This window comes from Pempheris klunzingeri, chromosome 4, assembly GCF_042242105.1.
Source record: "Pempheris klunzingeri isolate RE-2024b chromosome 4, fPemKlu1.hap1, whole genome shotgun sequence".
NCBI classification, from domain to species: domain Eukaryota; kingdom Metazoa; phylum Chordata; class Actinopteri; order Acropomatiformes; family Pempheridae; genus Pempheris; species Pempheris klunzingeri.
Window position 1 is genome coordinate 15,253,982 of NC_092015.1, and position 25,813 is coordinate 15,279,794.

Consider the following 25,813-nt stretch of genomic DNA (forward strand, 5'->3'; position numbering starts at 1 on the left):
ACACCTGACATCACTTTGCTCTCTGTCATTTTCTGTTAGTGGTCTTGTTCCTCACTAAGCCTGAGGTAATTACGAAAGAATCTCTTTTTAAGATTTTACTGAGGGATATTTGTCCTAATTAGTTCCAATTATTTTTGGCATCCCTTTAATTCTGATTGAGCAGGATTTGTCTACTAAAATCAGCCATGAGAACCAGGATAAAGTGTTCAAATTAGTATTATTATTATTTTTTTGTGTCTCAAATTATTTCAAGGTATAATATTTAAATTTCCCTCTCTCTCACACACACACCCTGAAACCTGCACTTCTATTGTTTCTTTTTAGTTTCCTTGAAGTTTAAAACTTAAAACAGTTCAATTATCTACAATAACATTCGTAACATTTTCAGGAGCCCTGTTTCTTTTTTGCCTTTGCCTTCTTTATATTTTCTCATTCTTTCTCTTCCTATTTTCATGCTTATCTCCTCTCCTCTCCTCCTCTCTGCCTCCCCCCATCTCTTACCCTCTCTGCGTCGGGCTCAGCATGTTCCCGCTATTGATTTAAAACATCACAACACAAAGACTTCATTTTCTCTCTCATCAAAATTTGTCTTTTGCTTTGATCTGATCACAGAAACTAAATCTGGAGCTTCAGATAAACTTTCTTTCAGTGAAAATCTCTGATCACATTGCTTCATATATATATATATATATGAGGCTGACAAAACAAAAAGTGATAAAGCATTATTAGAACAAAGATTTGGCTGTTTGTTGTGTTTTGGGTTCAGGAGGATCTCCAGGAAATGTTGCTTAACACACACACACACACACACACACACACACACACACTGCTGTGTGGCTCACTTCCAGGGGCGAGGGTTGTGTAAGTTCCCCTGCCTACCAGTCTCTGTGTTCACTCAACAGCCCTGGCTCCCTGCCTTGGCCTCTTCCTCTCAAAAAATGCATTTGTTTCATGTTTAAAGTAGTATGCACAGGCATGGAAAACATAAATACACATACACAGCCCAAGGTAACAGACACAGATAGCTTTACCCATTTTTTCTTTATACACAAACTGAATTAGCCAAATGAATCTAATTGACTCTGTGAGGTCACCGAAGCCGGCGTGGGAATGATACAACAGCTCCCCTCACTGGTGAACCAGGCATCCAAAAGAAATGTAGATGGCACTATGGTGTTTCCCATACATGTCTTTTTCATTACATTTATTCTGAAATCTTAACACAGTGGTTGTGTGGCAATCAAATCATGTATAATCTCAAGTCGGATGTGTTTCTGTGATACCTTTCAATTACTTGTCCGAGGTTGTTGAAAGGTGATGTCCTTTATCTCTTCACTCTCTCCTTGATGTCTTTTATCTCTCTTTCTTGAGAGTGTTGTGACTGCTTATGAAAAGCTGTCCTGTCTCACGTTTGGGTCCTATCCCTAAAAAATCTACTTTTTCAATCTGAGCTCAGTGTGTGGAGCGGACGACAACAGCACGACTAGCTGTCATACTGTTCATTCGTGATCACATTTGAATCCAGCGGAGGGCAGCACAATGCAACAAATACCAGCAAGATCCCAGCGTCATCATACAGTAAACACATGTAAATATCTATTTCCTCCTCTGTCTCTGCCTCTGTGTTGCACCCAGATGATATGAGCTCAAACACACACACTGTTTTCACACAGGTTGTAATTATGAAAGAGTATCTACTTTGAATCAATATCGTCAAGTAAGCAGCCAACTTTTTATATGGCTTGAGTATCAAAATACACCACAAATAAAGTGTGTGAACATCTGAACATTTTACGCCCACATGTAATTGTTTGATTGTCTGATTCCTGAACCATGAACATTAAAATGCTGCAATAACAGTCTTCACCATCTGCTAAGGCTCTAATGGTGTGCGAATTAGTCTGGCTCACAGTGGGCGTTTCAATTTATCCCTAACATGTCGAATGGGTATGATTTCAGGACTGTAAAGGCTTGAGAAGTTCTTCCACTTCCATTTAGAAAATCATTTCTTCGTGCACCTTGCTTTGTGCTCAGGGAAATTGCCTAACATATCCAGGCAAGGCAAACCTATTTGTGTAGCACCTTTCAACAACAAGGCAGTGCAAAGTGCTTCACATAAGGCGCAAAAGGTATTAAGACGAGACATAAAAGAAACACAGGGCGATATAAAAAGACACACAGAAATAGGATTTAAAGAGAGTAAAATTGAATAAAAAAAGGCAGATTAGGGAGTAAAATAGCAGCAGCTGCGGTGTGGCTACGGAGCAATGCAAAATATGAATATCAATGAAATATGATATAAAATATGTCATTGCATGTTAGCATTAAAGGTTCCTTGCCTGGCTTAAAAATTAAAAACTGTCCTGGAGCAAAAGTCTAGCAACAATATGTGATCAGTGTCCACATACTTAGTATAGTATAAATGAGTGTGTGAGACACAGCTGAGTCCTTTCCTCCCAAAACACATTAGTTAACTCTCCCCCATCACTCTCTCACACTCTCTGCACCCTGAAACACGGACTCCTTTTTCATGCTGGACCTTCTGCAGACATTTGTCACTGTTATCTTGTTTTTAAACTCTTACGCCCTCCTCTCTGGCTCTCCTGCTCTCTGGCTTTCTAATTGAATCCACAGGAGTGAATTCCAGCGGGCAGGAGGGGAGGGGAGGCGTGGTGGTGGGGTGGGGAGGGGGTTGATATCAGAGGTCAAAGGTTAAGTTATGACCTTTACCCCTGTGAGTAGAACCCTACTGTGCGGCGTTTCTGGATGTGTGTGTGTGTGTGTGTGTGTGTGTGTGTGTGTGTGCAAAAAACAGAAACAAGACAGAGTCACAGTTGTTATGTATTTATGCATAAATGGACATTCCAGTGCAGTCACTCTGGTTATCATGTCTATTCATGAGCTAGCTGCCATGCCTTCATGCCAATGGTTTGATACAGTGTGCTTTACTTCATTTGACAGTCTATGTTCTCTTTTCTCAATTCTTTTACAGAAAATGTCAGTTTTAAGAAAATAAAGATGATTTTAGGAAAGCGTTGTATTTTCTATATCAATGAAAGACTGAATACACGTTTTTGGAACCCAGTATCACAAAAGAGATGTTAAGATTGGATGGAAATGTGATGTTAGTTTGCAACGACGAGCACAACAACTGTAGATTTGCCGAGGTTTCACTGTGAGGGAAACTCGTTCGTTCGTAAATCCCAAACTCTCTCTGTGAATTTCAAAAGCTCCCTGTTGGCACAAACACACACAAACGCATGCAGGCACACACACAAGCGAATGGGGCAGGGGGTACATTGTGTAAGAGGGAAGGTGGGGGGGGGGAGAAAAGGGAGGAAAAAAAAGAGGAGCAGATGTTCATCAGGTCTACAGACCCCTCCCTCCTCCCTTCCCTTTAATATGTCACTAGTAATAGTAGCCTCTTATCTGAAGACGCCTGTGTGGGGCTGTGGAGGAATGACTTCACTTAATCATGAGGGTTTCAATAGGCTGTGTGTGCAACAGTGTGTGTCTTTCTCTGTAGCAATCACACACACACACACACAACAAATGGTGTTACAATACACTTGTTCCACTCTGTACGTTTTCTACAGAATCACACACACACGCAGTGTTGATTAATACAGTATTGTGATTATGGATAAGCTTGCTCTCCTATTCTGCCCACACACCCCTCTTTTATTTTATTCTGTTGTTTTCTTATATCAGATTATTCCCATTATTCCTGTGGATGAAAACGCACCCTAACGCTTGTTCAACAGTTCTGTCAAATATGAACCCAGAAAAAGCATCACAATGTTGTTTAATTGCTTCAGGAACATCCTGTTGGATTCTGTTTGCAGCAAGCGGCACCCTACAGTCGTCTTAGGCAACCCCACAGTGCAATGTCATCTCTGTAAACCTCTTCTAATATCAAACAGATGTGGAATGGGCAACTGCTCTCCTAATGACTTGGCTGATTATTTCACCGAGGAAGATTAGGTGACAAAGCACGGGAATGCATCCCGTGACACATCTTTATGCATCTGGTTGATTAATCCCAAATCTGTGGATAAACCTTGTTGCAGATCCAGTCTCTGATTCCTTCCTCCGATCCCTCAATGCCTTCCTCTCCCTCCCTCCCTCCCTCCCATTTCCCCTGTTTCTTCTAAATAGCCCCCAATCCTGCCCCTTCATCCCTCTCCTCACCCCAATCTCTCTCCTCCTAACAAGCCCTTCTATCCCACCCATTCACCACCCTCTGTTATTTCCACCGTTTGTGTGTGTGCATGTGTGTGTACGGGGGTAGCGTCGCAGAGGGCGGGCCATTAGTTTGTTAGTTGGTTCTGCAGCTCATTGAGCTCATTGTGCTCCAAAGGCTCTCCAGCCCAGCTGGACTCAACAAGAGGCAAGAACCCTCTTTCAAATCCTCCTCCTCCTTTCCCCTCCTTTCTCCCCTCCCCCTTTCCCTTAGACCCCCTGTCTCACCCCCCCCTCCCCTTTCTCTCTCTACACTCAGTAATCCTCAACTCACCCAAAAGGGATTTGTTTATAGAAGTAAACTCTACTCGCCAACCAAATAGCTTGTTTATACATAACACTTGTTTACTTAGCCAAATTAACAGAAGGGCCTGCTTACCTCGAGGCACTCATGTTGTTGACATCTTGCTAATGGCTTGTTGTTCACAGTGGTGGTCTTCATCTCAGGGTAGAAAACAAACACCCAGAACCAACCTCCTAAAATGATGAACTAATTAGGGCAGTCTCTCATGTCTGGGTTAGCACCCAAAGGTCAGTCGCAACATAATTAGGCCTTGTTCACACTTGGCATTAAATGCTGCTTGGGTCATATGATCGGAAGGGAGCAGCTGTAAATACAGGAGCGAACACTACCAACGTGCACCCAAGGGTCTTCCCAACGAGGTTTGGAGGTGGTGTGGAAATTTACATCCACAGACAACTTTTTAGAGGGCTCCAACAAAAAAGCTGCTGATTTAAAGATGCAGGGTAAAACTTGACTGTTTTGATATGTGTGAGAGAACGTGATGCTCAGATGTGCAGCTTTGTCCTCTTCAGATGTGCTCAGCTTCCTCATGACAAAATGAAATGTAGGTGAAGAGGTGAGATCTGGTAAGGAAAGGTCAATGGAGATGCATTTAGGCTGCAGTCTTATGTCCATCTTCATTGGATTGCAACACAATCTGAAATGAACGTATATTTTCTGGGAGAAACTGCATGTAAACTTTTCCAACACGGGAGCTGGTTTCAGAGGCAGGCACGAGAAAACCAGCGGCAGTTTTGATAGTAACAGCGTGAGTGAGGTGGGACAGATTAGAGGGGTGACACGCAACGCAAAACTACTGCAGGATTCAGGCCTGGGGGGGTGAGGGGGCGGGAGGGGGGGCACCAGCTCAGCTACACCACACAAGTCAAAACACAGCTGTGCTCAGACAACCTTCAGGCTGTATAGAGAGGACCTATATCATTACATCATCACAGCACCGGGAGGGGGGGGGGCTAGGGGATGGGGGCAGGCTGAGACACACAAGCATGTATACACACACAAACACACACACTTAATGGTGACCACTTGGCTGGACCAAAACAAAGCTTTTCGGCAGGCTTTGTCCTCAGCTGAACTCATCCTTCTAAAGCCGCTCAGAGCCCTGAGCTGGTCTCAAGAACTTTTTTTCTCAGAGTGAGGGCTCAGCATTTTAGAAAAACTTTGATTCATGTCCACCTATTTCTGACCAATTTCCGACAATTCTTTTTGCCAGCTCCTGTAAAGGCCGTACACCGTTTCAACCAAATCATTTACTTATCCGTGATATTTCATGAACAGGAACAGTTAGAGAAGGAAACGTTTAAATCTCTTGATTAACTCTCAACAGGTTGGGAGTTAATTTAAATGTCTCACTCATCAAGTTAACTCGAGCGCATGCAGTGGCTTCATCTGCACTTGTTCATCAAAGCTACGAAAATCAGCCTTTGAGCAATGTTCACTGTACGCATCGCCATCTTTAATTTGTTGCCTTCAATCTAACCATTCGTGTTTGCACTCTCCTGCCCCAGTGGGAATCACACCCCTGCATCCGGCCGCTGGAAGCACTGAGCTGTACAAAACAAACTGAAAGCTGTTTCTTTCCCTGTTGTTGCAGCCAACTGTTTTCCAACTTGTCAGGCTACTGGGCACGCTGTCGAAATCCTCTTTACAATCCCAGAGGTGTGACAACTTCACTCCTGGCAGACCTGAGTGGGTGTGTGGCTGCGCTCTTGAAACTCTATCTTTATGAGGACCAAATGTCTTACAGAAGAATGAGGCCTTTATTGTCTGTGACCGTTTTCACAATGTTTCCAGGTGAGGGTTCAGGATAATAAGCTTGGTCGTGATCAGGGTTTGACTTTAGGGAAATAAAATGTCACTTATATATTTCCGGTCTTTGCAGAGATAGAAGAACAAACCTGTGTTTGTGGGACTGTCAGATACTCTCATGGCTCTGCTCAGCAGTGGAATTTTTCACACATCTACCTTTACCTTTGAAATCAAAGACTTCACCCCTCCTTGTCTGTCTCATAGCGCTAAGCTGTCTCCATTCTGTCTCTACCCATGTGCTCAGTCCTCCTGTTTTCTGCTGTTTGTTTGCTGCCTGCGTACCTTTTTTTGTCTTTGTGGTTACCTTTTCTTCTAAGGTGTTTGTCGGCAGTCTGTCAATTTCTTGCAGCTCCCTTTGTTTTATCCCTTTATTTAGTTTGTTTTAGCTACTTCAGTGGCACCTCCTCCACCCCCAAGCATGCTTATGCCCTGGCTTTAAGGGCTTTCCTGGACATCAACCAGCAGACATAATCAGTATGGCTAAAAGTACAAATTGCACTAATTCTTTTACTGACACTTTATTTTCTGTCTCCTCTTTTGCTGTAACTAAATAATTAAAGTCAATTAAAGTTCATCTTACATCGCATCAGGCCTAATTATTTTGATTTGAATTGTAATTATCAGTTTCAGACAGGACGTCTGGGGGTATCAGTGACAAAGCCTGCGCCTCTTGGCTCAGCATTAACATTGGCTCAGACCGCCAGAAAACTACTTATAAACATGTTTTGTGGTCACTGACTTTCAGGAAAAAAAACCTCACACAGATGTATATGACAAAGATCACACAGCATTGATAAAATATATATATTTCAGATAAGTTAATTACCATTAACTTGCATTTATTTATTCACTCATGCCAAGCAGCATCCGAGAGCTCAATCTCTGAAAAAGCAAAGTCTTGAAAATTAACTTTCCAAACCAAGAACCATGCACACAGTCAATGAGGAGACCCTATAAGTCACTTGAGCTATAACTGCACAGCTACAGGACACACACACTTCTTCTTCGTGTTTAATGTGCAAACCTTTGGGCAGATAAAACTCCTTCTCCCTGAGCTGGGTCCCCTGATGCAGCTCTGGGCAGCTGAAAACAGCTTTGGGCTGACTCACTCAGGGAGCCGTGGGAGTGGCTACCAGCGCTGTTAGGTTTTAAACCCACACGTGGTCGCGGTCTTGGGCTTGTTTCGCACCACAAACACAGCTAGAAACTTCTGAGCGACTCATGCCAGCGAGCTGCCCACGTCCATCACTGCGGGGGCAGACGGGATCGGACCGAGCTCTCTGATAAGTCAGCCAGATGCCTTCTTATCCCCTCAGCCACTTTTCTGACCTGGAGGAGATGATGTGCAAGGTAAAACGGAAGGCGCAAAGAAAGTTGAGCAAAAGTTGGCTCGGTCAGAGGGGAGTTGATGCTAGCTAGCTAGCTAGCCGCACTGCTAACTTTACGCTGTTTGCTCCCTCCGTCCTGTCACGTATTTCTAGCGGATAGTCTCTTACTGTCCTGTCCTGTCCTGTCCTGTGTTTAGTTTGTTAACCTGAGCCTTTATTGCGCGCTTTAATGTCACATTTGAGCTGTGAAGTTAGCCTGAAGCTAACTTGTCACTAAGTTGGGAGCGTGTTGTTGAGGTTGGTGTTAACATAAAGGCATCATGGGCCCAAAAACTGTCAACCAACTAAGCTAATTTAGTGATTTAGTTAACTTAATTTAGCCAGTTTTTCTCCACCACTGGCCACAGCTGTATTACAGCTAACTAACCAGCTGCTAATCTCGGTGTCTTTCTAACGCCAGACAACGTTAACAAGTTGAATCAAAACACCATCTTAACTTTTTTTTACGCCTGAAACAACTAAAATCCGCCAAATTAAAGTTGTCAAGTTGCGTTGAACACATGGAGAGTTGTTCAGTTCACTCTCTTGTAAGTTGTAGCAACTACTATTCTAGTTTCTTGTCTTTTTTGTTTTTGTTTTTTAGAGCTAGGAGGGTTTTACTGCTGCACAGTTACTCATTGTAGGTTGTGCCTGCTTGTTTTCATCACAGTAGTTTGTATGTAGGATGCCAGATTAAACCTTAATGCTTTTGTTAGAGGTTTTAAAAGGGAGCGACAGACTGCTTGATTTTAGTGCTGTTAATATGAAAAGTAAGATAATCAAACATTACTGTTAAAGAATCACTACTGTGCCCCACTTCTCACATTTGGCAGTAATGCAATTACTATACTCTAATTTAAGTGAGATATCCGTGTTTTAAGTACACCTCTAAATACAGTAAAGGTTTCATTACGTCTGAAACAAGTCTTACACCGACAGCTCTGCCTTCATTGTTGCATCAGAATGCAGTCTTATCTACGTCTGAATTTTCATGTTTACTTTCATTTTTCTTTTTGCCTTTAATACACGCTGAAACATTCAAGAGAGTAACTTGCATTAGACATATTGCAGACTGAAGTAAGGCACAGCGAGCTTAGTATCCTCAGTGTTTTAAGGCAAAAACATGAAACTAGGGGCTGACAGAAGTTCACAGACGTTAGTATTTGACAGATGTGTGTTTTCATGTATAGTTGTATGCCATTGTTTAGCATTCAGTACAGTTTGTCATACATTTTTAACTTTAATCTGCCTGTTAGATTTAAAAAAAAAAAAAAGCATTTTCCAATAACTCTCAACAGAAATCTTACTGACAAATGTAGTTCGGTTGTACTTGTTATACAGATGAAAGATAGAAAATCAATAAACTTGATATTTAAAAAAAAAAAAAGATCTAGAAAGAAGTTGAAATAATTTCATAACCTGTTGGATAATTAAAGTAAATCTTGCCTGCTATAGCTGGCTGAGGAAAATGTATTTTGCATTTGCTAAATATAGCTCCCATGGTGCTTAGTGAAGAAACAATTACACCTTTTGTAACTGTAATCAATAGCACAGCCATTCTGTAATCGTTCAGTTGTCTCCAAGTGAGATGACAACAGATGTTTAAAATAAGTTGCTCAATATTGATTTGTAAATTGTATTGGCTAATGTTGTGTTGTTGTCTGTCCTTTTTTTTACAGCAGCTATTCAATCTCGACTTGAGGGAGCCGAGCAGACAGCTACCAAACCTCAGTCTGGCAATGAGAACACCAGGTTACATCGGTCAGCCACGTAGCAGCACCTCGTTTTCCCTCTCGTCGCTCTCCTGCCTTCCCACTGATCCTTCAGACAATGTATTTCTGACCTCCGGCCAGTGGGGGCAGCAGTCAGAAAGCCCTTTGCCCTCCCAGCTTGCTAATTCCACCCAGTGGGGAAAGTCGGGCTTCCTTGCCCAGCGCTCAGTCAGCATGGTAGAGACCAGCAGCACCACAGCAGCAAGTCTAGGCTGGCCCGGCACTGACATAAAGCACTCTCAAAGTGACATCAGCCCCACTGCACTGACCATTAGCTCCTCCTCGTCCACCTCGTCTGTTTCCTCCTCCTCATCACGATATAAGACTGAACTGTGTCGATCTTTCACCGAGAGCGGCTTGTGCAAGTATGGTGGGAAGTGCCAGTTTGCCCATGGGCAAGAAGAGCTGCGGGACCTCAGCAGACATCCCAAATACAAAACGGAGCCGTGTCGCACGTTCCACACCATCGGCTTCTGCCCCTACGGGATGCGCTGCCACTTTGTCCACAACAATGAGGAAGAAAAAAAAAACTCTTTCTCTCGATCTTCCTCGTCGTCCTCCTCCTCCTCTTCCTCCTCCAGCATTCACCAGCAGCCTCCTTCCTCCTCCCGCTCACACAGACCTCCTCTTGTCAGACAGAGCTTCAGCTTTGCTGGGTTTCCCTCTGCTCCCCAGCAAGCTCTTCAGCCTGCCCTCACTGCTCATCCTCCTCCTGCCACTGCTTCTTTTGCGCGCGCTCCGTCGGCCTCTCCTCCATCCTGCGCTGACATTACCGACCTCCTTTCTCATGCCTTCCTGGAAATGGACTCTGCCTTTGAAGCCTCTCCTGCCCACCAGTTCCAGCCCTCCGTAGGCCAGGCCACTGCAGCAGATCCCCGCTCTCCATTCCTGCCTTCCCCAGACTCCGGCTGTTCTCCATGCGGGCTGTCTCCGACCGCATCCCCTTCCCTGAGGCAAAGTCCCAGCGCTACTGGGGTCTTCTCAAGGCCACTGGGTGCCCGATCCCTGTCTTACACCTCTCTGTCAGACCAGGACCAGGATGGAAGTAGCTCTGCCAGCTCGCTCAGTGGCTCCGAATCCTGCGGTGGCATGAATGAAGCCAACGGCAGGCGTCTGGCGGTATTCAGTCAGCTCTCTGTTCCTGACGATGCCACTGGGTTCTGCCTTTAGGCTGCAGTGTGCTGGAACACAAACACACATTTTTGCATAGAGACAGACACGTAGGCTCCTGCATACTCAGTGGAGACACAACATGTGCAGCACACACACACATCCATGCTCAAGCACACACAATGCTTACACACCTGACCCCTATAAATGCACCCACCCCCCCCATGCGCGCGCGCACACACATGCACGCAGCCACCGGACTGACACATCAGTTGTTCTTTGCACGCCGACTTAGTGACTGACTCAGAACGCTCAGAGAGATTCGCTGATGAGATGTGTGTGGTTAAAATGTCACTGGCGTTTGCGTAAGGGAAGCCACAGTGATGCTGAAACTAAAATGTGTGTTGCCACTAAAATAGAGTGCATATCAAGATAGAAGTTCAATAGTGCTGGAAGCGTGGCTTCATCAAAACAGTATGCTGAGATGGCAAATTGCGACCGAGATATTGTAATCACAGTGTGATTGGCCACAGTGCCGACTGTAGTTGGGTCCAACCACACCATTCGTATTATCTAAAGAATGTGACCAAGCCAAAGACATCTGTTAGTAGCTGGAATATTTTTTTGACTATGGCGGTACGAACACACAATGTGACACATGTTTAGAAATTGTTGTTCTTCCATTTACTACACAGTATTGTGTTTATAAGCTGGTTAAATTGTTATTTCCTCATAACTGTACAGTCTGAGGTTATGTTTAGATCACTGGCCTCAAACCCGAATGTTAAGTTTTTTAACAACGGAAGTGCCTGTGGCGTTATTGAACAGGTCATGTTACAGTGTTGAAACGAGATTCGCTGGTTTGTATGGAGAGATGTGAGGAGTCCCTCCTTCTTTTTCTTTTTTTTTTTTTCCTTTTTAGTCAAGTAAGCTAGTGCTACAGGAGGAGGAAGGGGGTCTCGGTTTGAACTCGAAAAGAAAAGCCAAGTGGGCTCGATCCCACTTAGGATCTCACGTCAATGACAACAGAATAAACAGGACATGGGGAGTTTTACAGGCTTGGATATGTGCATTAGCACAAACAGCACCATCAGTACTGAGAATCAAAGATGGACCAAAATGAGATGCCATCACGTTATTGTGCAATTTCCACTGATCCAATCTGAACATAGCCTGAGTTTTAAGACGCTTGGCGCAGAAGTAAAGTCATGCGGCTGTTACATCCATGTCCTGTTTTGCCTTTGGCGTGTTTCCTACAGACCTCCTGGTGCTACTGTGTGTTTTTTAAATGATCTTAAACACAAACATTCCCAGGAGTGGGATTTTTTTTTTTTTTCCCCTCCCTTGTCTAGAGCACAGGTGTTACGCTTTTGATAAATATCCATTATTTTTGTGACTCACCCCCACCATGTTTCATCTCTCCTCCTCATTCAGTATTCATTCTTCCTGTTTGTGCTGTTATGAATGTGCAGCGTCCTGGTCACACGTACGTGAACCGTGCACGCAGGGCTGTTGCCTTACTGAGCTAGATCCAGCATTCTGTAGTGTTAGGGTATGTATGCTTAGTGTTATAGAAATTTTACGTGGCTGTTTTGTGTGTTTATGATGTAGTTGGTTAGAAGAACAGACACCGTGCTGTTACTGGTCTATTTAAAATTACCTTTTCATCAACATGTTTGGAGCCTGTTTAGTGTTGAAGGTGATAATCTTTAGTAAATTAATTTCTTTAATTTATTTTAACGTATTTATAGAGGACTTTGAGTTGTTAATGCTTGTATCAAGTTTAATATATTTGTTTTTGCTTTTTTGTACTGGAAATAAAGTTGTTTTTTAAATAATCATTTGTTTCACTTTAATCTTCTACAGCTAAAATGCAGACGGACATATTTCACACATCTGCTTAGAAACCTTGTATTGAGGTGCTGATGCAACAGTGCACACGTTTCCTTAAACTTCCTGTGTAGTTGTATGTATTTTGCTGGCTGCTGTATATTTGCAACAATGTTCACACATTTGTGACATTTGAGATGCAAAGTGCAGGAAAGAAGGAAGGAAGCAAGAGACCAGTGAACTGTCATTTTTGGCTTTTATCGTAGATCACATTCCCCAAGTGGCCCTATATTGTTATTAAGGCTAACTGTATGTACACACAGTATCTTCAGTGAAAGTGACTATGAATTCATTTAACGCTGACTAGAGGTGTGTAGTATGTGACAGCAGTCCAACTGTTGCAAACCTCTAAAATGTCAGCTTTTTATTAAAACGTCTTGCTTTAAGGCTGCGACACAGATGGATTCCTAATGCACTTTAGGTTATCTGAAAACAAAACAATCACCACATACTAGGATGTGTTTTTGTGGTTGTGCAGTGGAAACGAAGCGTACGAAGCTTTCGAGAACTTCCTTTAATGTGACTCAGTGTCACACAGGTCCCTCGTATTTGCTGTTGAGGCTGCACCAGGGAGCAGGAAATGAATTGCACAGTTAATCTGTGACGCAGCCTCAGCTTGAAAAATGTGGTCACAGATCAGTATCGCTGATTGATTCATAAGTGAGCACAATTCTTGGCAGCTGTGTTTTTTCCTCATTCCTTTGAATAAAAGAAGGAACTGTATGAGTTATCAAAGTTTGAACTGTTAAATGAAATTGCCATTTTGTTATCACATTTTATTAAAAAAAAAAAAAAAACAGTAAAAAGGTCAGGGAACACTTCATGTCTTCACGCATAGTTTATGCTATTAAAAACCGATTGAAGCAGGTAGTGTTATGTCTTCTGTGCTGGAACCAGTCTGCTGTAGGATAGCAAGACACTGGTGTGTGAGTGTGTAGTCATGCCACTGAGATTTCATGTGGAGATAAGAAGCCTTTTGTCTGGGGTTTAATCTGACCAATCGTGGGCTCCCACCCATTTCCCTTCTCCCTCACTGCTTCCACTGATTCCATCCTTCCTCCCTCACTTTCTTCCTCTCCTCTCCTTCAAGTGCTTCCCCTCACCTCTGCACTTTCTGCACCCTGCGTAGCAGCTGAGTGAGTTTTGAACCTATTGTAGCCGTGGTGAGCATCGCAGGTTTGTAGAGGCAAGAACTTCATCGGTCCTTTATTAAATCAAACTATATTTATTTAGTGCTACATTTGGGGAAGTACAGTATACTTGTCATATATGTCCAGGTTAAAACAGGCTAACTAGTGTTTTTGAAATCAAATTGTAGTCTAAATGACTTTAATTACTATCAGCTAATGAAGACGTTGCATAAAACTAATGGGGGATTTCATCATCATCATCATCACTTAAAGTTGTTTTTTCCCACCTTTCACAAAGTGCTGCAAAACAGAGCTAAAGGTGCATACTCACGGTTGACCCTCCAGGAATCTCTCTTTCATGCGCACCACACACAAGAGCTATTATCTTGTCACTGTTAACATGAGATGGGCTGTCTGGAAGTGATTAGTGGCCGTGAAGGGGTTAAAGGCATGTGTGTGCTTGTATGGTGCTGTGTGTGTGTGTGTAGTATTGTGTGTGATAGACATTCTCCCACACTCTTGCCCTGTGGGGCATAGGAAAGGCAGGCAGATGGCTGCATTCAGGTCCACCACGGGTCAACATATGGCCCCGAGAGGCAAAGTTTTTGTTTGTGTGTGTGTGAGACAGAGAATCTCACTCTCACTATGCATGAGTGGATAGGAGGTTGAATGAGTTGGCAGGGAGGAGGGAAAAAAAAAAAAAAAAAGGTAACGGTGGGGGCAGAGAAGAAGCTGTGAAAGAGAAGTTGTGAGATGGGGCACTGTGAGAGGATGAAAGTGGGCGGCATCTTGTGAGATCGAACAGGTTGTTAAATGCAGCAGCTTGGTTGTCTCTGGAGGAAAGTAAGACTGGCCTTTTGAAGCAGTGAGACTTAAGTTGATCTGTCTTTTATGCATTCTGCACTACAATTCATTTCTTTCCAAGTTGGTAGAATTGATATGAAAAAGTGATCGGTATTGGTCAAAGCATTGGTAATGAATCATCGCCTCTTGTTGACCAAGACAGATTTTCTTGACTAATAAGCTCGTACATGAAAAACTAGCCAGCAGTTCACTGGTAATGTTAACTAATCAGCTAACTACCACTGTTAATGCCACCTCAGTCAGCCTAATGGTTACTATGGGTTTGTTCCTATTTAGCATTTTATTTCAATTTAACAACTATAACCTAACTGTCAGGGTTCAACAAGGATTTTAAGTTGCATTTAGTTTGTTTCTACCCACAAAGTGAAGGGAGCTGCTTTCAGGGAGCCCGGATCAATAGTCTCTGTCAGCTTCTCACACTACAAAAGACTTCAGCCAGTCTATGTGGACAGTGTTACTGAATTTTAGCAAGTCATCAATTTGAGAGAATGAAGGCAGGTTTTACTTGCACACCCCCCCAACACCTCCTTTCTTTCATCTAGCCCCTGAACACCTCCTCCCTCCTCCTCCTCCTCCCCTTCTCCCCCCCCCTCCCTCCATTCACTGCTGCTCTTTGTGAGTGTCTTGGTGATATTGTGATGCGGGACAGAGCGGGATGATGGGAAGCAGAGCCACGCAGAGGAGGACAAAACAGCTGGTGAACTCTCTCTCCCTTACTTCATACTGTGTGCTGAGACACGTAGTTAATGGTACCAGAAACATCTCAGACCCTCCACTTCATCGTCACACTTTCTTCATCCTTCTTTTCTTCTCTTTTCCTACGCTGCCCTCCCCCTCCCCGACTCTCCCCACCTCTAATAAACTTCTAGTCTACCTTTCATTTCCCCCCCAGCCTCCTGTAGAGGCTTTTCATTCTCTCCATCTCATTTTTCTCTTGCCCACTCTCTCAATCTCACCCTCTCCTCCCTCCAGCGACTTTCTACAATTCTGCCGCCCCCCGCCCTCCTCCCCCCTTCCAGGCTTTCTCTCTAATCCCTCCTTCTGATTTTTTTTCTTCTTTCCAGAGAGGATTTGGGCTAAGTGTTTAATGGGTTGCAACAAATGGGCAAAAGAGTGGGCTGCAGTCAGGTGCTGCACATTTACACAGATGCTGAACTCTGAATATCTTCCTGTTTTCTTCCGTCACATCATTCCTACAGAACCGAACATGGTGCCATCACCTGCGATGCACTATGCAGATCAGCAGGGGTTGAGTGGCAGTCTACTTATAACCAGGGATCTTATTTAACTTTTCTTGAACTCTTAAGCTCATTCAAGAACTCTTGTCTTGAGTGCCCCCAGACTTAAGTAAGGACGTAGCCCAGTTCAAGCACTCACCCAAAATTTGAGACAAAGGAGTTCAGAAAGAATATATTAGGAGTGCTCAAGCAATGTAGTATTGCTTCCGTGATGTTGGGAGACATGGAAGAGAAGGATTTTTATACAGACTGATCAAAGCCGACGCAGCAGGAGCAGTGGCGCCCTATCTTTTTTGCCCCCGACATGGGCCAAGCTCCAAAAACACTTGATCACTTTCCCAAATGGCAACTGTTGTATTGGACCATTCTTCCCTCCCTAATTCAATGATGCCAGTTTGTACTGCATGCTTTTAGTAATAAATATGTAGTCTTCAACTTCAAGCCAAAATAACTGATGACATCACCAGGGTTGTTTTCTTATTCTTTAAAATGCTCCCGTGACAGTCACATAAGCCACTTTACAACCGTTTTAACAGCCTGACTGGATCTCCCCATGGCGAGTGAATTCCCCATGTGTAAAATTAGCGCGGTGCCTCTTTAAGATGTAATCCAAGTCATTCTCTTTGTCTCCGCACACTATTTTTTGGTAATCATTTATGCATCATAGGTATAACATCAAATATTCAGTGAAATAACTGAAGCTGGGGTTTCACCTTGTATGCTGAAATACAACACAAACAGTAATGATGGTGATCCCAGCAGGAAGAGCGCTTATGGAAAGCAGCATCAAGCAGCTGTTTTTCAGGGCCTGAGTCTGAGATAGAGACACGCTGAAAGAACACTAAAATTTGCATGTGACAACCTTTATTGTGGAAAACTATCACAGTGATGGCAATGGAGTACTGGAGCACCGTCAGGGATAGTTTATCAGAGAAGAGACAAAGTTAAAAGCAGACTGAGCACCAAGATCCATAAACTAGTGCAACAATGTCGATGTGGTGCCATGGGAAAATGTAGCTAAAATGAAATATATAAATGTAAAAATATTGTACCAAATCTGATGGATTTGATCCTGGATAAGCTTGTTGGAAACACGAACTTAGAACTCAGACTGATGTCTTGAAAACTGAAGTTACTGAAGTTACTGTTTAGCCTGCTAGGACAAAACTTTGATACTGAATATCTCTGAAGTACAGTGCAGTCACATACAGTCGAACCTCTTAATACCAAGCTCATGATATGGATCAACAACATGAAAGAAACATTAATAACTTAAGCAGGGATGATGGGAAATAGACCTGCTGCTACTAGTGCACACAGTGAAATGTGCTGTTATACAGAGCAGTAATAAAAAAAATGGAGAAAAGGTAGCAAACATCCATTTACATGAGAAAAATGTAACTTAACAGCTCTATTCACTGTGCGCCTTGTTCTTGTGTCCTGAAAAAGTGTGGAAACACTTCTTGGCATGATTTGTCATGTAAACGACATGATCTTGATTCTTTTTTTCAGGTCTATAATGTAAAAAGGGATGTTTGAATATTTCTCTAATAGAATGAAAAAGGTATGTACACATATCCTGCCATCACAGATGAACTGTATCAATAACGAATATTTCAGAAATTAAAGATGGAGTAAGCAATTCTAATCCATTACACTTTTTGTCATATCTCCTCACGACTTGCCGTCTGTTCAGTGGGAGCTGAAAAAAATATGGTGCTCGTACACGGCCCTGGCTCTGTAAATGGGAAACAGAGCCACACCACACTATTCCCACTCCAGAACTGCTGACTGCAGCTTTAATTGAAATTATGATGACTCTGACAAAATATGTCAAATAAATTAATTGTTAAAGATTATTTGCTTACACAAAACATCGTGTGAATAAATACACAAAGGGGGTATTTCATATGGCACTGTACAGACAAAGTTTTTTCTTCAAATACAGGTTCTCCTTTCTCCCAGACAAACGCTGGGAGAACATCAAAAAGAGAAACTACAGATTTGAGTAAACAAGGTAGAACAGACAAGGAGAAACTGACAACTTACCAAAATAGTAAATTGGTAAAGTAACAGATGTGAAAACCATGACAGTTTTATGTGTCCCTCTAGTGGCTGAAAGAGTCCACAGCATCTACCAGAGCGATGAACTAGCAAAAAGGACGGCCTGTGAGTCCAGTTTGAATGATCTACTCTAAAATGTGACAGAGGGATGCTCACTGCAAAAGATGGGTAGAGAAATGGTTATAACACTTAATAATATAATTTAACTGAAAGCACTACATTTGCATTTTGCCTTAAAATGAGCTGAGATTAAATTCACCACCAGCATACATGAAACGCCCAGCTCCTAAAGGCAACCTGCTACAAGGCAGAGGAAAGCACCAGGAGCCGGTTACAGCTGCTCTGTGTCTCTGTAGAGAGACACGTGTTGAGTGATGAACTTGCAAAGGCTCACTAGCTGCTATTTTGATGGATGCTAGAAGAGTTGCTGTGGCAGTTGAACATCCTGACGTATCATTAAAAATGACGTCCTGTCCCAAATTCGACATGTTTTTCTTTTCTTCTTCATTGTCAGGTATTTCTTAGTCAGCACACAGTCCTTGGGGATTCAACATTGCAACACATTACAAAGAACAAAGAGTTACCTTGTGATTCACTATACATTCACATTATTGTATTTACAGCCGCTGACGGTCAATATTTCTTTTCAAAGCTTGACCACGTGTTGTCAGGCAGGGCCAGGCTCACTTGTTTATGAAGTAACGTTGCAGACATCACACATTATTTCGCTCAAAAGGATAATAACATCTAACAAATCTTGTTTTGTATCAGAGTAGAAGTTGTCAGCGGAACCTGGCTAGTATTGTGTATTGACCCAGCTGTGGCAATCAGGATTCTGTTTGATCCTCACTGTGGTTGAACAGGAACCAATGTCGTCTCTTTAGGATTAACAGAACCACACAGGGGTCTGTTCAGCAGCACCAGGTTAGCAGCGAGGATCAGGTCACAACTTCTGGATGACAACCTGGAACTTACCTAGCAAGAAAAAAAAATGACAGAGAGGTGAACCATTCGTTTGGACCTCAATAGATGTAACCAATTTTTAAAAAAAATAAAGTGAATCTGAACATGCAACCACTATTATACATGCACTACTCACAAAAAGTTAGGGAAATTCGACTTTCAGGTGAAATTTCAGGATGAACCTAAAATGCATTCTAAATTTTCCAGGTGAACTTAATGTGACCTTCTCTAAACTTTTGAATGCACATGTCCAACTGTTCAGTGTTTCAGTACTTTTTGCACAAGTTGCTGTTCTCTAACAAGAAGCTTAACAGCAAAATTCACAACATGGTATTTAAACAGTCCTCCTCATCATGCTGTTCACATTCTGACATCATGAGACCAAGACGACACCTAACAGTTGATCAGCAGCACCTCGCCATTGTGAGGCTTCAAACAGGAAGTCCTCAGACGGAGGTTTTCACTGAGCTTAGAGGGTCACAGAGTGTCATCAGGAGGTTGTAACAGTGATACAGAGACTGGAAGAGTCACAGAAAGGAGAGGAGTGGACGTCCTTTGGCCACATCCCAATTTATTGAGACACTGAAATTTTTTTGTTGTGGTATACCCACCACTGTTGTTAGATTTTCTTCAAATAAATTGTTTAAGATGAAGAAATGACCATTGCATGCTTCTACTTAAATGCCCTACTTTCATGATATAATATCACTGTAGCATTCACTTTTTACATTTTCCATATATTTCACCTGAAAGTCAAATATCCCTAACTTTTTGTGAGTAGTGTATATTACCACGTCAAGTGAATAATAACAGCTTGGCTACTATTGGTAGCAGATGAGCATGTTACATTACTTCCCTCTTTTCCCAATTATAGATTGGTATTCTGATGGCACTTACAGGATGGCATAACAGAGACCTCGGCTGTCACCACGCTGTCCAGACCCAGGTTAGACAGAGCTCCTCTCACAACGCCACAGGAAAAAGCAAGGTACTGAGAGAGAAAACACACACATACAGATTAGCATTGGCTACAGCGAGATTAATTCTGATTTCTTTGGCTGGAAACCAAAACATTAAGCCTTAAGGGCCCATGTCTAGTTGATCCCCATGTGACAGCAATAGGAATGTATCTTAGTGTGTGCATGTGAGAGAAACAGAGAGTGTATATAACCTTAGGAGCCTGATCCAGGTACTGCTTCCCACTGGAGAGCTGAGTGAGCAGAGAAAACTTGTTGTCCTGCAGAACATACGTACCCTATGGCAGAGAGTGAACGCATTCATATTAACAAACAATGACAAAAAAACTTGAACACTGAATGTGCTTTTTCATATTTTCATTTCTTAATTTACTTGCATTTTAAAAGTGATCTATGATCCAAGATAATCTTGACTCTTCTTTGCCATAATAATGTGTGGTAAACAGTAATCTCTCACAAACTAAGTCACACTTTTACAAAAGGCATCCAAATTCCTGATGGTGGAAAAAGGATGCTGCTAAAAAAAATGTGGTTTCGCCCTAGAAGGGTTATATTGGTGGCACACTTCTATTATACCTGATGGTTTGTTCTGAGGTTGTCAACCTGCCTCCTGAACACCTTTGTCCAGAAGTCTTTACAGACGAACTTCATCACATCCAACTCATCCTTGAAGCTGGGAGAGTCCCTGGTCAGCCTGGACACAGAAAATGCCGCCATGTGAGGATCCATGCCACACTGCATTTACTGTTACACATGCAGTGTGTGTGTGTGTGTGTGTGTGTGTGTGTGTGTGTGTGCTGGTCTACCTCTCAATGAGTCCTTGTCCCACCCTGAAGCCCATGCTTTCAAGGACAGAAACACACACAGCTCTGTCCTGAAGATTCAAAGATTCAAAGCGTTTATTATCATGTGTACAGTGCAGAAACGGGTTTCCCCTGTACAATGAAAATCTTACTTTGCCATCCACACTGAATGCCAGAGTACAAAAAGAAGAGGATAAAAAAAAATAAAATATAAATATAAACTACTATTGCTATATAAACTGCTATTGCTAACATATAAATATATTTACAAAATGTGCAACTTAACATGAAGTGAAGTGAAAGTGAAGAGAGGACATTTACACATTTATTAGCTAAGTGGACAAGAAGTTGCTTTGCGTGTGTGTTAGTACGATGAAACCTGTAAAATGGTCGTGTTGACGGTAAAAAGGAAACATCAGGCTGTTATGAAGTGCCTTTATTGAACACACCTTGTTGTCCAGCTCTCCTTTACTGGCTTGCTGCTCTTTGTAAACATGCGACACGATCTCCATATGGAGAAAGTCAAATAGAGCCTCGTCTGCCATTCCTGACAAGCGAACAGAAGAGATTATACAGCAAAGTATAACGCTTAAGTGAAACAGTATCTTAGCCAACTGTGTCCTAAAAGTCAACAGTAGCGCTAAATGTGGAAGTCCTCTACAGCAGTTTAGCTTTAGCTAAATGGTTAGCGCTAGATAGCTAGCAAGTGTGTTGTTAGCAACATTTTCCAGGCCTAATGACTATTTTTGGGTGAAGACAAAATAATGCATGCCTGTATGACCTGAAGTTAGCTTGCAGTTAACCTAAAAAGTATAGAAAACATAGTGGTCAGATAAAACGAGTGTACTTGCCAAATATCTGTAGGCTACACGAAGTAAACACAAGTCTGCTTCCTGGGTTGCACTCGATATTAATATCGAGGGACGGCTCAAATCTCACATGGGCGGAGTTAGCCGCTGGAGTAGGCGGTGGAGGCGGATTACAAAACTCCACAACAACCAGGGATGTGCAAAGCAACCATATATCGAGTAATAAAACATATTGTTCTCATGTTGAGGTCATCAATGAACCACGTACCGTACAGCCTTGAACCCGATTGATTATCAGGTTAAATCTCGGCGTACGCCGGATTAAATAACAAGCAGACTCTCGTACGGAGTTATCATATCTTCCAATCACGGTATGACACGTCACATATCAGGTGACAAGCAGCTCACACCGGAATGGCTCTTGGGAAACTAGCCTCTTCCGTACTGCTCATGTGATCTGTGTTTTGGACTCCACAGAGAAGGTTTGACAGATTTTTGGACTTTATATTTAAACACTGAGCCTTTAGCTAACATCACATTATTGATTCTAGCTGAGTTAACTTTTTCAGAGAGCAAAGGCGGACACATCCTCTGCATCGCTTACCGTTATTTAGTCACGGCAACATACCTTACATAGCTTCAGTGTAGCTAACGAAGTAAATGAGAGTGTGTGAGCAGTGATGTCAAACAGGTACCAGATAGTGGTGCAGGGCGAGGCCTCTGAGACGGACTCTGATGATGAAGTCTACATCACCTCCATGCCTGCTCCCCAGACTGCCACTGCAGGAACCAAGGTAGTCTACCAGGCAGGCATGAGTCTGTGTGTGTTTGTCCACAAGCATCAACCGATATGTTTGCCCCTCCTGTCATGAATCTACAATCTGCTTTGTCTGTGGTTGTGGGTGCTGTCAGGTCCCTGGGGAGGCGTCAGAAACAGACAGTGAGGGCGATGAGGAGCAGGCGGGCCGAGCCTCTGCACTGAGCCTGGAGAGTGCTCAGATCCTCAGGAGAGACCTGCCTCCTCTTATCGTAGTTAGAGACCATCCTGATATACAGTCCATTGTGGAAGACAGGCCAAGCCCCACACACAGGCCACATGGTGAGAAATAATCATTACAATAAGTGTTTCAATGATGATACTTAGTGTGAAAGAATACTCTCTACTCAAATTCTCTAGCTTTCAATTGCATCTGTCATCAAGTGTGTACAAGAAGATCATTCACTGATTAAAACTGACGCATTTGAGATGTCCAGCTGTGAAAAAGCCACTTAGGAATATATTGTGGAATGGTAGAAGCAGTTGCGATGCTGAGTTAACGTTCATTTAATAATGTAATATTAAACATTGTAGTTAATTCTCAGGCATTTTTAATCACTTTTAATCAATACTTAGTTATGGATGGCTTCAGAGAAAAAAGGACATGGGGGAAGACTAATTCCGTTTATTTGATATTCTGTTTGCAGGTGACACCCTTTTACAGCAGAAGCTGCAGGAGTCCAACAGCCGGCTGTATTCTGACGTGGGACAGACACTCCGGCAGGTTTATGGCAGTGCCAGTAGAGAGGTACTCAGGACACTTATTATCAAACATATAGATTAGGCATACAAAGGTCTCCAGAAATACCCTTTATAGTACACCATTAGTGCCTAGGTCACTGCCCTTATTCTCCAGTGTTGCAGAACCGAATAAGAATCTTTGAGTACCAAACATACTGCATACAAGAAAAGCAGAACCAACATCATGTGGCATATCACAGAAAAAACAGTGCTGTAATGTAAACTCGTACTAATTTTGAGCATCCAGGACGGCTGTTACACTAACGACAATCCTATATTCAGCATCTTGTAGCATTGAATTAGCTGTGGTTGGAGTGACTTCATTGCAGAAGTTTTGTGGCTGCGACTGTTGTGACTCTGATTATTTTTGTGAAAGGTGCACATCGCCACAGCACAGCTGAACGCTTCGCAGGGCGCCATCATCAATGCCTCCCACAGCATCAGACTAATCCTGGATGACCTGAAGGCCGTGTCCGAGAAGATTGACATCATCACCAGCTGTCAGATACTCCCTGATATTAACATCAATAATCCAAATAATTGTACCGCTCCTATACCTTAAAGAAGACATTTCATATTTATGAAATATACATATTACTAGGATGTTTCAACATTATTATGGGTGCATTTTATACTTATGAGAAAGTAGGATTCAAGCAGGAAAAAACATTCATGTTAGCTTTACTTCAGTGTTGACAAACAATGCCAATGCATATGAACATACCTTAACAGTCACACACCGTATATGTATTTATCTGTCGAGATCTCTGGGAGTATTTCTGTTAAGAGTAGGAGTCAAGGAAAAAAAACATGTTGTCGTCTCATGTTTAGCAGCTCTTTTCCAGGGGTACTCTTTACATTTTATGCAGGAGTTTATCAACAATATTAGTTTTTCCCCCCTGCAGTTATCTGTAAATGTTAATATTTATGCTTTGATTAAAATGTCTTTTTTCCCCCTTTGTGCTAAAACTGTAAAATAAATGTAAGTCAGTAATATAAATTCCTTTTTTTGGCTGCCTGAATGCTGTTAAATGTCTTGAAATGTGTTAGAAGTATCAGAAAACACTAAGTTTTTCTAAGGACATAATTCATAAAGGCACCAGGCGCTGCCCCAATGATTAATTAATATGGCTTTGAATGAATGCAAAGGTGAACATAAGTGAAACAAATTGAGTTTTATCATTAAGGAGCAACTTGCAGGTAATTTAAAAAAAAAAAATTTGCACTTAACCTCGTCTGAAAATGACATTTTTAAGGATAATGCGGGATTTAATATGTTTTACAAAACAGAAGAAGGCGAAAGTGGTTGTTTTCTCATCAGTGCGTCATATGACGTAACATCAGGGAGTCTGCTGCAGGTCAGTGGGTGGTAGTGAGCAGGTGTTTATCTTCCGCCATCGGATCCGTCAGACACTCAGTTCAACGAATACGTGCTCCGTAAGTCTGTTTTTCTAACGTCCAAATGTGTCACAGCACAATGATTAGAGTAATGAGAAGCAACGTGTGACATGTAGTAATTGTAGTCAGGCCGCCATCTCTCTCTCTCTCTTTCTCCACCTTAAAACATAATGTAGCTGCAGAGTTGTATCTGTATCTGTCAGCACTCCTGGCCGCCATTAGACAACCAATGCTAACTTTGTCATAGCCTGACACATGCTAGCAAACTTTACAATGTAGTGATGTGAACGTTAGCTATAGCCCATAGATATGTAACTGTATCGATCTGTAAGCTAATGCTGAACTCCATTTTTCTTCTTTAACCTTTATTCCTTCAAACCCTCGTCTGTTCCTGACCTTTTAGACACCGAACAAGCTCATTATTATACGGCTGTGGTCCGTCATGGCTGTATGAGTAAACATTGATAACCTCCTCGGTATCAATATTGGCTTCAGGTCCGTTTCTGTTCACTTCAGTTTATATCTGCCGCGCTTCCTTACGGTACGTCACTTCCGGGTTGTTGTTGTTTTTTTTAGACGCGGAAGTAAAATTCTCTCCCAAAAACGACTCCAGCAGTCACTGTAGTATGAATGTATGAGTGTATATAATTGTGAAAAAGTAGTTCCCAGAGCATTTTCCTGCACATTGATTGAATGGAGTCTCTAACTTGCAAGTTGGTCTTTAAAATGCATTTATGTTTAATTAAAGAATAAAGAAAATAAATGTGAAATATGTACAGAATAAAACATATGCAAAAAGAAATCACACGTTTTTCACCTCATGTAAAAGCACTTTTGTCTCTGAGGTAACCTGACCACAGTTGCAAACACAACTTCAAAGGTCGGTCATCTCAGACTGAATCCCAGAATATAATATCAGAGAATGCTACTGACATGAAAGGCTCGTATAATGTAATATTGTTATATTATGTTGTATTACTGCTACACTTAAAGGTGCTCAGAGCACCCTGTCCCCTCTTTCTGGTTTCCATTTCGTCAGTCCATCAGTCAGATTATTTAAACTTCTGTCCATCCCATCCATCAGTAAAGAGCTTCACTATGAATCCATCCAAAAAGTCTGTGTGTGGGCGTGTCAGATAGGCGTGTACATATACACTAACACCACTACCAGCAGATTGAGAACTGTGCCCACAATACCCACAATGCCAAGCATGTGGTCGGAGTCCACCTTGCATCTGGCCGATTCAGGAAGCACACTGACACAGTCGTCCTCCTGATAGAGACAGAGAGAGATGGACAGCATGTTCAATGTACATGCACTGAAAACAGAATTTATTGTTTTACTTTTTAACGTCTGGACAGGTTTTAACCACCTGATGGCGCCATTGATTCAGACATGACAACGCTCATGAAACTTTTCTTTTATTATTCTCTGCTGTCTTCTCTGCTGAACATCTTCTATTCTATTCTATTCTATTCCATCAATATGTGTAATATATCTAATGAGGTGGTGGA

The 25,813-nt window shown here is 42.3% G+C and overlaps 3 protein-coding genes across 3 annotated transcripts; 2 read left to right on the plus strand and 1 right to left on the minus strand.

Annotated features, from left to right (window-relative positions):
• Positions 1–7,550: 7,550 nt before the first annotated feature.
• Positions 7,551–12,380, plus strand: LOC139199890 (mRNA decay activator protein ZFP36L1). The gene is made up of 2 exons (XM_070829086.1): positions 7,551–7,705; positions 9,402–12,380. The coding sequence occupies exons 1-2, from the start codon at positions 7,652–7,654 to the stop codon at positions 10,662–10,664; spliced, it is 1,317 nt and encodes a 438-aa protein (XP_070685187.1). The 5' UTR covers positions 7,551–7,651; the 3' UTR covers positions 10,665–12,380.
• Positions 12,381–16,568: 4,188 nt separating this feature from the next.
• On the minus strand, positions 16,569–21,428 carry trappc6bl (trafficking protein particle complex subunit 6B, like). Its single transcript, XM_070829153.1, has 7 exons — positions 21,385–21,428; positions 20,983–21,080; positions 20,537–20,604; positions 20,307–20,424; positions 19,925–20,008; positions 19,651–19,744; positions 16,569–18,765 (listed from the first exon to the last, which is right to left on the minus strand). Exons 2-7 carry the CDS (start codon positions 21,076–21,078, stop codon positions 18,734–18,736), a joined length of 492 nt encoding a protein of 163 aa, XP_070685254.1. The 5' UTR covers positions 21,079–21,080; positions 21,385–21,428; the 3' UTR covers positions 16,569–18,733.
• Positions 21,429–21,795: 367 nt separating this feature from the next.
• bloc1s3 (biogenesis of lysosomal organelles complex-1, subunit 3) lies at positions 21,796–23,900 on the plus strand. Its single transcript, XM_070829549.1, has 4 exons — positions 21,796–22,136; positions 22,255–22,441; positions 22,807–22,907; positions 23,277–23,900. Exons 1-4 carry the CDS (start codon positions 22,023–22,025, stop codon positions 23,460–23,462), a joined length of 588 nt encoding a protein of 195 aa, XP_070685650.1. The 5' UTR covers positions 21,796–22,022; the 3' UTR covers positions 23,463–23,900.
• Positions 23,901–25,813: the final 1,913 nt, after the last annotated feature.

Bases quoted from the DNA above. Each gene is read 5' to 3' on its own strand.
- LOC139199890 (XM_070829086.1), top strand. From the start codon at position 7,652: ATGCCTTCTTATCCCCTCAGCCACTTTTCTGACCTGGAGGAGATGATG. The intron at 7,706-9,401 runs GTAAAACGGAAG...TTTTTTTTACAG, and splicing joins TGGAGGAGATGATGTGCAAG to CAGCTATTCAATCTCGACTT.
- trappc6bl (XM_070829153.1), bottom strand. From the start codon at position 21,078: ATGGCAGACGAGGCTCTATTTGACTTTCTCCATATGGAGATCGTGTCG. The intron at 20,009-20,306 runs GTATAATAGAAG...TCTCTGCCATAG, and splicing joins ACCTCAGAACAAACCATCAG to GGTACGTATGTTCTGCAGGA. The intron at 19,745-19,924 runs GTTATATACACT...TTTCTCTCTCAG, and splicing joins ACCTGGATCAGGCTCCTAAG to TACCTTGCTTTTTCCTGTGG.
- bloc1s3 (XM_070829549.1), top strand. From the start codon at position 22,023: ATGTCAAACAGGTACCAGATAGTGGTGCAGGGCGAGGCCTCTGAGACG. The intron at 22,442-22,806 runs GTGAGAAATAAT...TTCTGTTTGCAG, and splicing joins CCCCACACACAGGCCACATG to GTGACACCCTTTTACAGCAG. The intron at 22,908-23,276 runs GTACTCAGGACA...TTTTTGTGAAAG, and splicing joins ATGGCAGTGCCAGTAGAGAG to GTGCACATCGCCACAGCACA.